Source organism: Thalassophryne amazonica, chromosome 6, assembly GCF_902500255.1.
Source record: "Thalassophryne amazonica chromosome 6, fThaAma1.1, whole genome shotgun sequence".
Lineage (NCBI taxonomy): Eukaryota > Metazoa > Chordata > Actinopteri > Batrachoidiformes > Batrachoididae > Thalassophryne > Thalassophryne amazonica.
Genome location: NC_047108.1, coordinates 94,015,553 through 94,031,196, shown reverse-complemented (window position 1 = coordinate 94,031,196; position 15,644 = coordinate 94,015,553). Strand labels below are relative to the sequence as shown.

Genomic DNA, 15,644 nt, shown 5'->3' with positions numbered 1-15,644 from the left:
AGCCTGCTCACAGGCGAATGACGCAACCGACAGGCGTGGAAAAACTCACGCATGCACACGAGGGTTCAAGCTTGTCTGACGCAATCACACGTGATTCAAAGTCATATGGTTTTTGAAAAAAATAATAAGGTTGGATACTTTTCTAATAGACCTCATATATATATATATATATATATATATATATATATATATATATATATATATATATATATATTTATGTGTGTGTGTGTGTGTGTGTGTGTGTGCAGTGTTGCCACAGTTACTTTGAAAAAGTAATCCAATTACTGATTACTGATTACTCCTTGAAAAACTAACTTAGTTACTTTACTGATTACTCAATTGGAAAAGTAACTAAGTTAGATTACTAGTTACTTTTTTAGTTACTTTCCCCAGCTGCCGACAACAACCCACCTCAACATGACAATGATACCTGTTTTGCCAAAACTCACTTTATAGTCACCCATTCTTGACTTCAATGAAAATAAATACTTGTTTTATAAAAAGTAAAATAAATCCTCTTTCTTGACCTCATATTTAACTGTTGACAGCACTGTAACAGTAAAACTTGCAATTTCTAACCTACATTGTTTATAAATGTAACTATTAAATTCATTCTAACATTTTTCTAACATTTAAATTCTCTCTAAACATTTTACTTGTCGGAATTATTACTATTTTAAGTAGTATTAGTAATTGTAGTAAAAAAGGCTTCAAAACTGGACCTTTAATCTAGGGGTGTTGTGGGGGGCACATCCCTGCCCCACGCCCCCATTCCATCTGGATTCGCCCCTGCTTTGGCGTTTGAGCACAAAGAATGGATAACATTTATTTATGCAGAAAACATGACCAGATTTACAGGTAAGAAAGTTTTATTGCGTTTTCACATCATGTGGTCCTCAGAAAGAGAGTTTAGGTGCATTTGAGTGGAAAATAGTGTTAGTTGTTAGTTGGTCTGCAGAAATGGAATTTCACTTTGCTGCACACCAAGGAGTGATCAGTGTCGCAATCGGCACTCTGGTCGCTGCGAGTGATTTTAGTGCTGGGGATGTTGGCACGTCTGGTGAGAATCAAGTCAATGCCAATGTTTGGTTCGGGGGTGTCTCCAAGAGACTCGATGTTGAGGCTTCATGTTGAAGAATGTGTTGCTGATGCACAGCCCGTGGTGACAGCACAGCTCTAGCAGGCGCTGGCCGTTCTCATTCATTTTCCCAGTGCCGAACTGACCCAAGCAGGTGGGCCAGGAGTTGTAATTGGCACCTACTCTTGCATTAAAATCACTGGCGATGAACAGTAGCTCATTGTCAGGAATTTCCCTTACAACAGCACTGAGGTCATCATAAAACTTATCTTTTGCCTCTGCTGAGGATGTCAAGGTTGGTCCGTAAGCGCTGACGATGCTGACTGGTCCTGAAGATGTCAGGAGTCGGAGAGACAGGATTCGTTCTGTTCCTTCTGCTGGCGGGGTTCTAGTAAGCTGTTTCTGAATGGGAAGCCCACGCCTTGTTCTCTAACCTCACCTGCTGATTTTCCCTGCCAAAACAGGGTCAAAACTCTGTCCTTCACAGATCCTATTCCATGGAGCCTGGTTTCTTGGAGGGCGACGATGTTCATCTACAGTCTGCTCAGTTCCCTGTTGATGACGGCTGTCTTGTGAGCATCATTTACTTCCTGCAGGTTGTCAGAAAAGCCTGGTGTCATTGTTCTTACGTTCCATGTGCACAACTTCAGGGCGGGATGTTTCATTTTTCTGTTGTCTGGTGCACAGTTGTCAATCCCCTTGTCGATTTTCACCCTAGATCCCACGCACCCAGTGGGGCTAGCAAACCGTGGCGGGGCAGCACCTTACTGGCTGGGGGCTGCCCAGCTTGAGGCGGGCGATAGATGCCCAATGAGGCGCGATGACCTCTCCCACCGTCGGAAGCAGGCCCTGGCGTCTGACTCTACGCCAATTGAGTATGCAGACTAATCACTGGTGAACTGCTGCTTACCATGTTTTGTCGACGCTGCGAAGCGAGGGTGGAGTGTCCTGTCCAGGGCACAAAGCCTGGGTAAGTCACTAGGTGAATATGGAGGGCACGCTGTAACTCATGCAGCAGACAGGCAGAGAGGCAGTGCCGATACACGTGGTTCCAGCGATGTCACAGGAGCTGCCAGAGCGTTGCTGTATACAGCCTCGGACTGCCTTCAGGGCTCCAACTCCGGATTTTTCCTCAGGGTTTACTCCCAAAGCTTTTCCCATGAGTGGGTATAGCCGCAAGGCAGCGGAGGTTTGAAATCAGAGTTTTCCTTCTCTTAGATGAGCTGTCTTCCCAGACTAATGAGCCCCATCTGCCCAAAGCACTGGTTTTAAGGCGCCAGCTTGCCCGCCTTCGCCCCTTCTCCTATCAGTATTAGCAGTTCCACTGGGCTTATGTCTAAGCCACATGAGCAGGCTAGGAGCTGGACTTAGTTGTCAGAGGCTGTAGGAGACGCACGCAGTGAGGAGCATTTTATAGGCAATGGGAGCTTGTCCCCATTGCCACCCCTCAGCTATGACAACCTTGGAACCAGTGGACTATGAACAGTTCCCAATAAGGGAGAAGTACCCCCCCAAAAAAGTAAAATTTGCAGAGTGACTAAAATTTCTGTGTTGTTAGTCTCAACCATTGACAGTTGGTGTTTTCATAGCACACTATTGGCAAATTCCTGTTAATACATTAGTTTTTGGTTTTGGTGTTAGCCTTTGACCTGGAAAATTCAGTACCACAATCAGTAAATGGAGTTAGTTACCGGAATATTCAGTGCTGTAACCTTGTCGTCCACATCACTTTGTAAAAAGCTAATACGATATTTAATATCTGAAGCAGATTTTAAAAAGCTGCTGTACATTTTACTGACACTAAATGCAACACAACAGTGTAAGGCATTGTTATTTGGATACTTGTGTGCGATTGAGGGATACGAAATTGAGAAGTGCTGCCATTACACTTGTTAGAAATGTGTCTTGGGTGTAAGGTCTGCAGATATATGTTTCAAAGTACCCTCATTTCTGCATGTTCACAATGCCACACATGCATCCTACTAATCCTACTATCCTACAAATGTATGACCATCCCTCCGTATTGACTGTTTTGCTAATAATAGCTCTTTCTTACCTCTAGAGAGAAGGATGTCATCAGCAACAGCAGCTTGTAAAACCGTCCATGTGTCACCTTCACCACATGACTCAGATGGGGTAATTCTGAGCCAAAGTGGCTTGTTGACACATGATCAGGGGCAGATGTTAAGTGCTGAGGTCACGCTACTGGAAATGAATGAAGCTGAGTATACACACCTTCAGCATCTCTTCGAAGTCTCCATGGAGACGCAAGCTTTGGATCCTGGCCGGACTGATGGGAGAGCTCAGCCAGCTCCACAATTGATGAGCACCTCATCAGCTTCGTCCTTCCTGGCTGCTCAAGCTATTGACCTGTCAACTTCAACTGATGAATGTAGTGTGACGATCAGGCAGCCAGGAGAAAAGACACCAGCCGCCTATGGGGAGGTTCCAGCTTTGGTCCTAGCAAAAGTCAACAGTGACGAAAGCCTGACTGAACCAACTGCTAAAATGAGGCCAATAATGCAACGTAACTCCTCCGCAAGGGTTTGCTTGGAGAAAAGGTTTGACTCATTGTCAGCATGGTGTTTGGTCAACAGTTGTGACCAAGAAGGTTTTATTATTGTGGAGCGATGCTACAGTTGCAAAACATGAACACAAACTAAACAAATATTCTACTGCCCCAAGGGAAAAAATATACAGCTGACAACATGATGTGCAATAGAAAACATGGACTGAATCTCCTTTTTAACAAAAATTTCATTCTTTATTTTATGTAATTTATGGTATCCATGCCAATATATATTTTTTGCCAATATTGGATTAACACACCCCCTAGCCAAAGTTAAGCCAAGTTATGGAAAAGTTTTGTTTTTGAAATCTTCCATGTTTTTCAGGTTCATGACAATATTTCAGCAGTCCGTAGAACCTCGAGAGGCAGTTGCATATCCGCAAATGCAGAAGTACATGGACACCAGCAGAGCAAATAGTTTTGAGGTTTGTTGTCCATAAGGAGTAGTTCAGTTCAACCCAGCCACTAACTAGTGGACAAGTATCGTGAAATCTGCCAAACTATATTTTATTAATTCATACGAGTCACTGGAAAAATGCACTGTTTAATTCTTTTCTGTTTTAACCTCATACACTTCAGGTGTATGGTCAGATTCCTCACCTGAAATCAAACCAGAATCAGAATTTCATCTTCCCAAAGACTTTTTCAGTCAATCAGAACCAAGTGAATGTTGCTAAAAGAACTCATTATATGAGCAGCACCAACCCAGCAGAGGAACAGCAGTCAGTGAATGCAACAGGTAAAAGTAAATAAATGAAAATCTGTGTTCTAACACTTTTCTTAGTTAAAATGTGTCATGTACATTCAGGTACATATGTATTTGCACAGTTACAGTTTTTGTCATTGTCAACTGCTATGGAGTTGAAATTGCAACAAGTCAGAAGTGTAGATTTTTCAGCTTTAATTCCGATAGTTTAACAAAAATATATCACTAACCATTAAAAAGCCATTTCTATACACAATCCTTCCTTTTTTCAGAGTCCATAAGTAAAAGCTAAATATATGGATTATTTTTAATACAAATTGTCACCTTTGCAGAAGTTTACTTTAGACATGTCAGAGGGTGTCTGCATGAATATTTTTAACTCACTGAGTACGTCTTGCTATTCATTTACATCAATCATTAAGAAATACAAACTGGTAAATCTGTCTGGAGCAAGCAGTTCTCAAAAACTGAGTAAGTTCTCAAGACCTACGTAAGATGAGTGAAGGAAACCACCAAAACATCCATGACAACTCTGAAGGACTTCTTGGCTTCTGTGATTGGAGGAATTGTATCGTGCCACTTTTGTCTTTTGCATCACTATTCCTACAGCTTCAGTGGCACAGAGAAGGACTTTATGAAGATGTGAAATTTCAGGTACAATTTGTCAGATAGCACATGGGAGACTTAGGTTTACCTTTGATCTGCGTTCTTCAGATCAGAGTCGTTATTGGTGTCTTGGATTCCTTCACTAGTCTCCTTCTTGCATGATCGCTTTGGCGTCTGAAAATGGAGGGACTGTGTATTTCAAACAAACAACTAATTCCTAAACGGTTAATGCAATATTTTTCCTGATCCCCTGTAATTAAAGCTGAAAGTCTGCATGATAATCACATCTTAATTGTGTCATTTCAGCTCCATTGTGTTGGTTGTACAGAGGTAAAAAATTTGCTTCCAGTTTAGCCTCCTGTGCTCTGATGTTTTCCATAGATAATGTTGATGTAGCCACAGTTGGTGGTTGCAGGAAAAGAGGTAGACCCCACAGTTCTACAAACATCAAAGCTGCTCAGGATGAGCCAGAGTCAGCTGGAGAAATACAGAGCGGCATGCGGTTGAGAGCAGGATCCTGTGTGGCATTTCACCAACGAAGGGAAAAACATAACAGTAAGGAGAGGGATCGCAGGTGAGCAGTCATTAGAAACAGCTGTGGCTGTCTTGGTACTTGCCGCAGTTTGTGGTATATTGTGAAACAATAAATATTTGTTTCCTTTGAGAATGGCTGTTAGTCTACCATTTTTAAGTGCCTGCTTTACTCAATCATCACTGCTTACACGTATGCCTTAGTCACATTAGCTAGAAGAGACAGAGGTAGAGCAATCAGCTGCCATTCATTTTCAACCACAGTGACCGTTTTACAGTGACAAGTGGTTGCTATGCCTCTAGCTATGTGGGACCAAAGTAGGAGAGAAATCTATTTTATGCAAATTCTGAGTGACCCGACATCGCAACTGCTAGTTCTAGGGAAGGTAGTGTGACATAAGTTAGTAGGTTGTTCAAACAAAATAGTCAAATATGCTGGAATATGTGCCCAGACAGCTGTATTTCTTTGTAAATCTAATATGTTTGCTATATTTTCTCTTCTGTTATGTAAAAGCTAGTGAGAAATAAACACTTTTAAATCTGCGGTGATTTTCAAAACCTGTTAGCAAACTATAGTAATACAAGAGTATCACCGTAAACACATGCTTAACTGAAACAAATCAGTCAAACTTTGGGTCCGTCAAGCAGTCAAGGAAAAGCGCATAGTGGCAATGGGTTTTCCCGTCCTTTATTCGCCCTATTGAGGTTTCAGATCCCGCAAAATCTTGCAAAACTTCGAAGATGTCGCTGCGCTGTGAGATGTTAGTAACATTGAGAAATGCATTGAGACGATCTGATCAGGCTGCACTTTAACCATTGCACACAGACAACAGCAATAAAATCGCAACATAAAACTCTTTTTATATTGTGCCTAAAACTCTCATGAATATATTATCTGGGTTTTTAGATGTTGTTATTGTGTTTGTTTTATGTAAACATAACGAGAAGCTCAGGTTGTTTCTCTGTTATTTTCAATGGGAATTGTGTGAGCTGCGATCGCTTCCTGTTCATGTCATTCTGGGGGAAAGTGAAGTTTGCTCTTTAACGTCCTGATTATTGTCTTTTGCAGCACTGTTTGTCCAGTTTGTTCCAAAGTAATGTATATATAAAATGTCTGAAATTCAGTTTGCCTTTATTAAATTCCATGCAGGTTAAACGTAGCAGACACGTGTTATTTGGAATATTTGTTTTAGCGAGTTTTCAGGGTCTTGTGCATGCAGTCTCTTATTAACATGATGAAAAGCATAAAAAGTTACATTTTAGTAGTATAATGTTCATTTGCAATCGTCATCATGTGGATTCTCTATGTTTTGATTGCAGCAACTCTCTGGTGTGCAAGGGATTATGGGATATCTCAATAGGGCAAATAATCTGTCATTAAACATTGTGTATAAATAACCATGAGCTGGCCACACACCTGGGAACACCAGTCAAGAGACAAATGTCAACTATTTTTTGCCCTCATTTGTAGCTAATCTGATCATAGTGCAAGGATAGGTTGACATTGCAAAGGATGTGCAGTACACTATTTTCTAACTGTCCATGTGTGCTTTCATGGACATATAATACATGTCACAACCACTGGTTATACTGTCTTAATTTTGGTATCATATTATTTGTAAGATACAACCCCAATTCCAATGAAGTTGGGACGTTGTGTAAAATGTAAATAAAAACAGAATACAATGATTTGCAAATCCTCTTCAACCTATATTCAGTTGAATACACCACAAAGACAAGATATTTAATGTTCAAACTGATAGACTTTTTGGTTTTTGTGCAAATATTTGCTCATTTTGAAATGGATGCCTGCAACACATTTCATAAAAGTTGGGACGGGCAACAAAAGACTGGGAAAGTTGATGAATGCTCAAAAAACACCTAATTGGAAACAGGTGAGTGTCACGATTGGGTATAAAAGGAGCATCTCCAAAAGGCTCAGCCGTATACAAGCAAAGATGGGGCGAGAATCACCACTTTGTGAACAACTGCGTGAAAAAATAGTCCAACAGTTTAAGAACAGTGTTTCTCAGCGTTCAATTGCAAGGAATTTAGAAATGCAGAAATCCAGAAATGCAGCCGCCTTCTCTGGGTCCGAGCTCATTTGAAATGGACAGACGCAAAGTGAAAAAGTGTGCTGTGGTCTGATGAGTCCACATTTGAAATTGTTTTTGGAAATCATGGACATTGTGTCCTCTGGACAAAAGATGAAAAAGACCATCCAGATTGTTACCAGAGCAAAGTTCAAAAGCCAGCATCTGTGATGGTATGGGGGTGTGTTAGTGCCAATGGCATGGGCAACTTACACATCTGTGATGGCACCAACAATTCTGAAAGGTACTTCCAGGTTTTGGAGCAACACATGCTGCCATCCAAGCAACGTCTTTTTTAGGGACGTCCCTGCTTATTTCAGCAAGACAAAGCCAAGCCACATTCTGCACGTGTTACAGCAGTGTGGCTTCATAGTAAAAGAGTACTGGTACTAGACTGGCCTGCTTGCAGTCCAGACCTGTCGCCCATTGAAAATGTATGAAGCACAAAATACGACAACGGAGACCCCGGACTGTTGAACAACTGAAGTCGTACATCGAGCAAGAATTGGAAAGAATTCCACCTACAAAGCTTCAACAATTAGTGTCCTCAGTTCCCAAATGCTTATTGAGTGTTGTTAGAAGGAAAGATGATGTAACACAGTGGCAAACATACCACTATCCTAGCTTTTTTGAAGTGTTGCAGGCATCCATTTCAAAATGAGCAAATATTTGCACAAAAACAATAAGGTTCATCAGTTTGAACATTAAATATCTTGTCTTTGGGGTGTATTCAATTGAATATAGGTGGAAGATGATTTGCAAATCATTCTATTCTGTTTTTATTTACATTTTACACAACGTTTCAACTTCATTGGAATTGGGGTTGTACATGTTGAAGAAAAAGGGTGAAGTGGTAGGATGAAGGGAGAGTACTGGGTTTGGGCCAAAGACTAATTTGCCAAACCTTGTTAATTTAAGAGTCCTGTTGATTGCTGATATCCAGGGATTTATTTTTTCTGCAGTATATGGCATAATTTCATTAAAGTTTTAGTGACTATATCATGTCATTGCATAATACATAATCACAAATGATTAGCGTATTGATATAAGCTTTAGATAGCCTTTCTAGCTCCATTGTTTGCGGAGATATGTTGGAATATGTGTTTTTCACACTACATTTTTGACGGCCTTGACCTTTGACTAATCTGCCCCAAAAGATAAATGTCTCAATACACTCGAGCAAGGAATACTTTTTGTGTTTGCAGTCCTGTCTTTTATTTGGTATTCAGTTTAATCAAAAACAAAGCTGACTTGCTGAGACTGTAGCACCTAAGAACCAGGTGCTGAATCTGATAGTGTCTGTTCCATGTGCTGTTGGTTAGGAGGAAGATTCGTTTGTGCTGTGATGAGCTGAACACACTGGTGCCATTCTGTGAGCCTGACACGGACAAAGCCACCACCCTACAGTGGACCATTACATTCCTCAAGTACATCAGTAAAGTGTATGGAGACACTGTCAAAAAGGTAGTTCTCTGTCGACTCGTCTTTGTGATAAAACAAGGACTGAAAGTTAATTACTTGACACCTGAAACCTTGAGCTAGGAAATAAAGGCAACCATAGAGTCTGCTTCATATTATATCCTTTGTTATTCAGACATATTTCCATACAGCTTGATACGTGGGGTTGATGACCCTTGTGCTTCAATGTGCACATGAAATTGCTCTTAAGGATAAAATTAGGGAATAACTGTGTGTTGGATGATTTGCAGATGTTCATGCTGGTTATGCGGTCACAAATTGAGTTTATGCGTCGCTGGTAAAATGGCTATTTGCAGTTGTATAACAGCATGAACGTCCCCAAATCATCAGACACAAGGGGTTTATTCCAATTCTAATCCAATTCCATCTTTTGCACGGTTTATTTTTCTGTACGTAATTTGGTCGGCAAGGCTTACCGTTGAGGCAGCTTCGCTCCAACAGTGGTCAGGGCATGGGGTAATCCATCAAACATGAAAATCCATCAAATGTGAAATGGTAATCCTGTATCAGAATCCACATCAAAACTTTTGTATAGTAGCTTAAATTCACTCATTTCGGCATTGGTACAGTAGTGTTCAGAATAATAGTAGTGCTGGATTAATCTAATCCAGCACTACTAATCTAATCTAACAGTACTGGATTAATCTAAAAAGATTAATCCAGGTTTTGAGTATATTTCTTATTGTTACATGGGAAACAAGGTACCAGTAGATTCAGTAGATTCTCACAAATCCAGCAAGAACAAGCATTCATGATATGCACACTCTTAAGGCTATGAAACTGGGCTATTAGTAAAAAAAAGTAGAAAAGGGGGTGTTCACAATAATAATAGCATCTGCTGTTGATGCTACAAACTCAAAACTATTATGTTCAAACTGCTTTTTTAGCAATCCTGTGACTCACTAAACTATTATTTAGTTGTATAACCACAGTTTTTCATGATTTCTTCACATCTGCGAGGCATTAATTTTGTTGGTTTGGAACCAAGATTTTGTTCGTTTACTAGTGTGCTTGGGGTCATTGTCTTGTTGAAACACCCATTTCAAGGGCATGTCCTCTTCAGCATAAGGCAACATGACCTCTTCAAGTATTTTGACATATCCAAACTGATCCATGATACCTGGTATGCGATATATAGGCCCAACACCATAGTAGGAGAAACATGCCATATCATGATGCTTGCACCACCATGCTTCACTGTCTTCACTGTGAACTGTGGCTTGAATTCAGAGTTTGGGGGTTGTCTCACAAACTGTCTGTGGCTCTTGGACCCAAAAAGAAGAATTTTACTCTCATCAGTCCACAAAATATTTCTCCATTTCTCTTTAGGCCAGTTGATGTGTTCTTTGGCAAATTGTAACCTCTTCTGCACATCTTTTAACAGAGGGACTTTGTGGGGGATTCTTGCAAATAAATTAGCTTCACACAGGCGTCTTCTAACTGTCACAGCACTTACAGGTAACTCCAGACTGTCTTTGATCATCCTGGAGCTGATCAATGGGTGAGCCTTTGCCATTCTGGTTATTCTTCTGTCCATTTTGATGGTTGTTTTCCATTTTCTTCCACGCGTCTCTGTTTTTTTTTTTGTCCATTTTAAAGCATTGGAGATCATTGTAGATGAACAGCCTATAATTTCTTGCACCTGTGTAAAGTTTTCCCCTCTCACACAACTTTTTAATCAAACTACACTCTTCTGCTGAACAGTGTCTTGAACGTCCCATTTTCCTCAGGCTTTCAAAGAGAAAAGCATGTTCAACAGGTGCTGGCTTCATCCTTACATAGAAGACACCTGATTCACACCTGTTTGTTCCACAAAATTGATGAACTCACTGACCGAATGCCACACTACTATTATTGTGAACACCCCCTTTTCTACTTTTTTATACTAATAGCCTAATTTCATAGCCTTAAGAGTGTGCATATCATGAATGCTTGGTATTGTTGGATTTGTGAGAATCTACTGAATCTACTGGTACCTTGTTTCCCATGTAACTATAAGAAATATTCTCAAAACCTGGATTAATCTTTTTAGTCACATAGCACTACTATTATTCTGAACACTACTGTATGTGACTTTCTCTCGCTCTCAGCTAACAGTGCTAACAGCTAGCAGCGTACGTGGCCGGTGTTCTGTCGAATTGTGCGTCTCGCCGCATAAATCGGCAGATCCGCGTCCCGACAATACTGCGCATGCGTCCGCAATTGCGTCCTCCGCGCAACTGCGCAGGCGTGCACATGCGCAGTTGCGTGAAAGACAGAAATGATATTCGACAGGAATGACATCTCATCAGAACACCAGTAATACATCCAAATGTGAAATGGTCAAATATTTTGCCACCGTTACCCCGATATTATACGGTCTGAAATCTCACACGTTTAACCAATAAGATTCATGGAAAAAATGTAATTGGATTAGAATGGACTTTATTATTTTATTGTGAGGATGATGTGGGTGGTCATGCTGCATGTGGTAATTGAAAAACATGGCAGCAAATCATTTACTTCAAAAGTTACTCTGAGAAACCGGCAAACACAATTACAAGAGGAAAAAAGGTAGATGGTCACAAACTACCAATCTAACCGGCTATTGTCCTGCATTCAGGAGTTTCAGAAGGCCTTTGCTGATAAGGGACTGTTTCATGAATCCAGCTCTTCATCAGGTCAGGACCCAGTCGTTCTGGATATTGCGGAGACACTGAGCATTCCTCTAACAGCAGAACAGTGATGCCTCTGTTGTACTTCATACGTAAGACCGATGTTTGAGCAAATTTTACAAAGCAATTTTTCCTCTGAAAAAAAACCTCAAAGGTAAATGTTGTTCAGTTTGCCTGTTTACATATGTTTGTTTAAAAAAACTTTAATGGTGCTTGGTCTATGGGGTTAGTTAACATTCATTGTGTTAATTCTATTGTGCAGAACTCTTAATGTGATATTGTACAGAAAAGTAAAATTTCACTGAAAAGTGGCTTTATTTGTTTGTTTTTTTCTTACAACATGGCGCTGTAGCATCTTACTGTACACACAGTCACTCACAAATAATAAATAGCATGTAAAGTCATGTATATTTAATAATTACAGCACTGGTAGTACATCATGGATGTGGTCATTTCAAATTAGAAAAAAGAAAATTACTGTGGTCCTAAAATTTTGAGATTTTACAGTTTCACATTTCTTTATCCACAGTTACACTTTCTTCTCTAATTAAAATGCTGTAAAAACAACAACAACAAAAAATGTTCTAAACTTTTTTTTTGCATTAATATATACAATGTTTCCACACCTGGGTATTTTTATTACTTTTACAATTCATACATGGTGCTTTGCTTGTGGTGCCTGGAAACACGTATAAAGTTTTTTTTTTTAAACCTTTTTAAAAAAAGAAAATCCATTGTTCATTTTTCTTGTTCTGTCAGTTTTTGGAGCAATGCAGCTGTTGTCTTGAATTCTTGTGCTTCTGTCCACTTTATATATTTATCGATGTCACCTTGATTTCTTTGTTTCCTTCTGTCTTTTTTTTGTCTTATGGTTCATCTGGTGTTAATTGTGCTCTTTGAAGGTTCCACTAATCCTCTTAAGATAATCACACCTGTTGATGTTGCGTTTCTCATCTTGTGATACACGTTATTTAATTAAAGAGGATAGTTTTGTGATTGCCCTCTTCTTCCGTCCTTTTGTTCTCTCACTTATCATCAGTCCTCCTTGTGGTGAAGTAATGTTTAATGGTTTTTGGGATTTGAGGACTTCCCAGCGACTGATGCTCCCTGGCAGGCTGATGTGTCACAGATTCCAGGAGGTCCCTGGTGTCCAGTCCTTCCTACCCTGCCTGGCTCTCCAGGCTCACCTGGATCTCCTGGAGATCCATCACGGCCATCTTTGGCTATACCAGGAACCCCTGGAAGACCTGTGGGCACAGCCAAAGACAGGTTCAACTGGCTTCAGTGGCTGCAGTTTTGCATCAGTGAAATATTGTGTCAGTCAGGAACTCTGTCATAGGACATGAAGTTTAACGGTGGCTCTATTTTAATTAAGTGTGCTTGAAACTGGCATAAATTAGCAAAATAAAGGCATTATTAGTGATACTTTATCATTGATGAATCAATGTCTGCAGTGGCAAAGCTCTGTGTAAGCTGAAAGTTGTAGGAAAACAATGTATATTTAAATAAAAAATTCCTAGAATTAGTGTTTGTACTTGAGTTCAGTTACCTTGGTGTCCTTGATCTCCAGTGGGCCCATCAATGGCTTTTCCATTTGGTCCCTTGTCACCCGGCTCACCAACATCACCTATAGTGGCAAGAAAATATAACACAGAAAAAATGATCTTCTTGTCCAGTTGAGGGGTCAAGCATTATTTGCCAATAATACTACTTATGCTAAAACAAACAAACAACCCATCCAATCCAAATATATTTCCATCTACCTCTGGCACCAGGATCTCCCAGGTCTCCTGGCAGGCCTGTGTACCCTGGTGGACCACGGACACCTGGATGCCCAATAAATCCAGCAACACCTGGCTTTCCTGGAGGCCCAGGAGAGCCAGGGCGACCCACCATTCCAGGGGCTAGGGGTCTCCGGAGGTTAGCGGCCAGCTGTGCAATCTGATCTGTGTGATTGAAAACAAGAAGATTAATTCCACCCCCAAAGAAGACTTTTCACTCAGCACTTGAATGAAAATCAAAAGTGCAATAAAGATGTTTACCATCGATCATTGAACCACAAAGCTCTCTGATGCGCTGTTCACTTGCCAGGTTTCCCTGAAACACAAGTGCATAAAACATTGATTTTGTGATTCTCCAAATTCCTAACAGATGGTTTATTAAAAATGTTTTTTGAAGCAGAGTTAAACACTCACAGGCACGCCTGGTTTTCCCACTATTCCAGGCAGACCTTGTTCCCCTTGGAAGCCCATTAATCCTGGTGTACCTGGCTGACCTCTAGGCCCTAGCTCTCCTTGTGGACCTGTCACACCCTTAGGTCCTAGTTCACCTCGTTTCCCTGACTGTGAATCAACAAGAATTATAATCAGAGTAATTTGTTATATTTTGCAAAGTGAAAAAGCAAACATTATCCCATACAGGAACTATAAGCATCCGTAAGCCTCTGAGTTGAATATCAATTAAACAGTAGCTAAGCAGCGAACTGAATGTGTTGAAACAATGCATAGGAGGATTCGTCTGGCCTCTTGTTTTGATAATTAATCCATCGAGCATCTAAAATGGTAAATGAGACTGAGAGAGTGAGGCCTGTCACTTCTGTGTCTCTAATTACTTAAATTGTGTGGCAGCTTAATGTGACTTGTCTTTCCCTTGTGGTAATTATGAAGGCCAGCAAAGCTAAAGCAGCAGTACCTATCGCTAATTAATCCTATTAAAACTGGAATGTGAGGAGGAATCATGTGCACTGACTGTGACAGAGGCAGTAACTCAGCACGAGATGTCTGTTTTTACAAAGAGAGTTGGGAACAAAGTTCTACTTCTAATTATGCTTTCATACAGCGTGTGCTCCCATTTTTCATGAGCTGAACTCAAAGATTGTAATTTTCTCCAGAAGAGACATTTCTCTTAAATATTGTTCACAAATCTGTCTAAATCTGTGTTAGTGAGCACTTCCCCTTTGCCGAGATAATCCATCCCACCTCAGAGGTGTGGCATATCAAGATGCTGATTAGACAGCATGATTATTGCACAGGTGTGCCTTAGCCTGGCCACAATAAAAGGCCACTCTAAAATATGCAGTTTTTCTTTATGGGGGGGGGGGGGGGGGGGAGTCTGCCTGGCTGGCCTGGCCAGGCGGCTTTGAATGTGAGCATTTGCCCTCTCAGTTCGGTTACGACGATGAACTATAGTCAGGTTCAGACCCCGATGAGGACAATGAGCATGCAGTTGAGTTTCCCTGAGGCAGTTTCTGACAGTTTGTGCAGAAATTCTTTGGTTCTGCAAACTGATTGTTGCAGCAGCTGTCCGGGTGGCTGGTCTCAGATGATCTTGGAGGTGAACATGCTGGATGTGGAGGTCCTGGGCTGGTGTAGTTACATGTGGTCTGCGGTTGTGAGGTCGGCTGGATGTACTGCCAAATTCTCTGAAACGCCTTTGGAGACAGCTTATGGTCGAGAAATGAACATTCAATTCACGCACAACAGTTCTGGTGGACAGTCCTGCAGTGAGCATGCTAATTGCACGCTCCCTCAAAACATGCAACATCTGTGGCATTGTACTGTGTGATAAAACTGAACATTTTAGAGTGGCCTTTTACTGTGGCCAGCCTAAGGCACACCTGTGCAATAATCATGCTGTCTGTCACACCTGTGAGGTGCGATGGATTATCTAGGCAAAGGAGAAATGCTCACTAACACAGATTTTGACAGGTTTGTGAACAATATCTGAGAGAAATAGGTTTTTCGTATATATAGACAATGTTTTAATCTTTGAGTTCAGCTCATGAAAAATGGGAGAAAAACCAAAAGTGTTGCATTTATATTTTTGTTCAGTGTATTTTGGGCAAAAGGAAGTTTGGGGTCATATTAGATTATTCGGGTAACATTTTACATGAAGGGTACATTAATTAACAGTTAAAGGAGTAATAAGC

General features: G+C 40.7%; 3 protein-coding genes across 3 annotated transcripts in view; 2 read left to right on the top strand and 1 right to left on the bottom strand.

Annotated features, from left to right (window-relative positions):
* The window catches only part of LOC117512659, a gene marked incomplete at its 3' end in the record, with an annotated part of 106,899 nt that extends 99,279 nt beyond the window's left edge, over nucleotides 1-7,620 (top strand). The window contains exon 19 of the mRNA XM_034172807.1: nucleotides 7,616-7,620. Coding sequence (XP_034028698.1) covers nucleotides 7,616-7,620 — 5 coding nt within the window. The remainder of the gene's footprint in view (nucleotides 1-7,615) is intronic.
* LOC117512662 lies at nucleotides 3,149-4,188 on the top strand. The gene is made up of 2 exons (XM_034172810.1): nucleotides 3,149-3,639; nucleotides 3,973-4,188. Exons 1-2 carry the CDS (start codon nucleotides 3,149-3,151, stop codon nucleotides 4,085-4,087), a joined length of 606 nt encoding a protein of 201 aa, XP_034028701.1. The 3' UTR covers nucleotides 4,088-4,188.
* A 4,396-nt stretch (nucleotides 7,621-12,016) lies between the features above and the next one.
* col9a3 (collagen, type IX, alpha 3) overlaps nucleotides 12,017-15,644 on the bottom strand; it is a 45,973-nt gene continuing 42,345 nt past the window's right edge. Inside the window, exons 28-32 of the mRNA XM_034172808.1 lie at nucleotides 13,912-14,058; nucleotides 13,759-13,813; nucleotides 13,480-13,662; nucleotides 13,266-13,343; nucleotides 12,017-12,963 (exon numbers count right to left, since the gene is read on the bottom strand). Of these exons, the coding sequence (XP_034028699.1) occupies nucleotides 12,779-12,963; nucleotides 13,266-13,343; nucleotides 13,480-13,662; nucleotides 13,759-13,813; nucleotides 13,912-14,058 (648 nt within the window). The 3' untranslated portion in view covers nucleotides 12,017-12,778. The remainder of the gene's footprint in view (nucleotides 12,964-13,265; nucleotides 13,344-13,479; nucleotides 13,663-13,758; nucleotides 13,814-13,911; nucleotides 14,059-15,644) is intronic.

Coding starts and splice junctions, on each gene's coding strand:
- LOC117512662 (XM_034172810.1), top strand. CDS start 3,149: ATGTCATCAGCAACAGCAGCTTGTAAAACCGTCCATGTGTCACCTTCA. Junction 3,640..3,972: donor AGGGTTTGCTTGGAGAAAAG/GTTTGACTCATT, acceptor CATGTTTTTCAG/GTTCATGACAATATTTCAGC.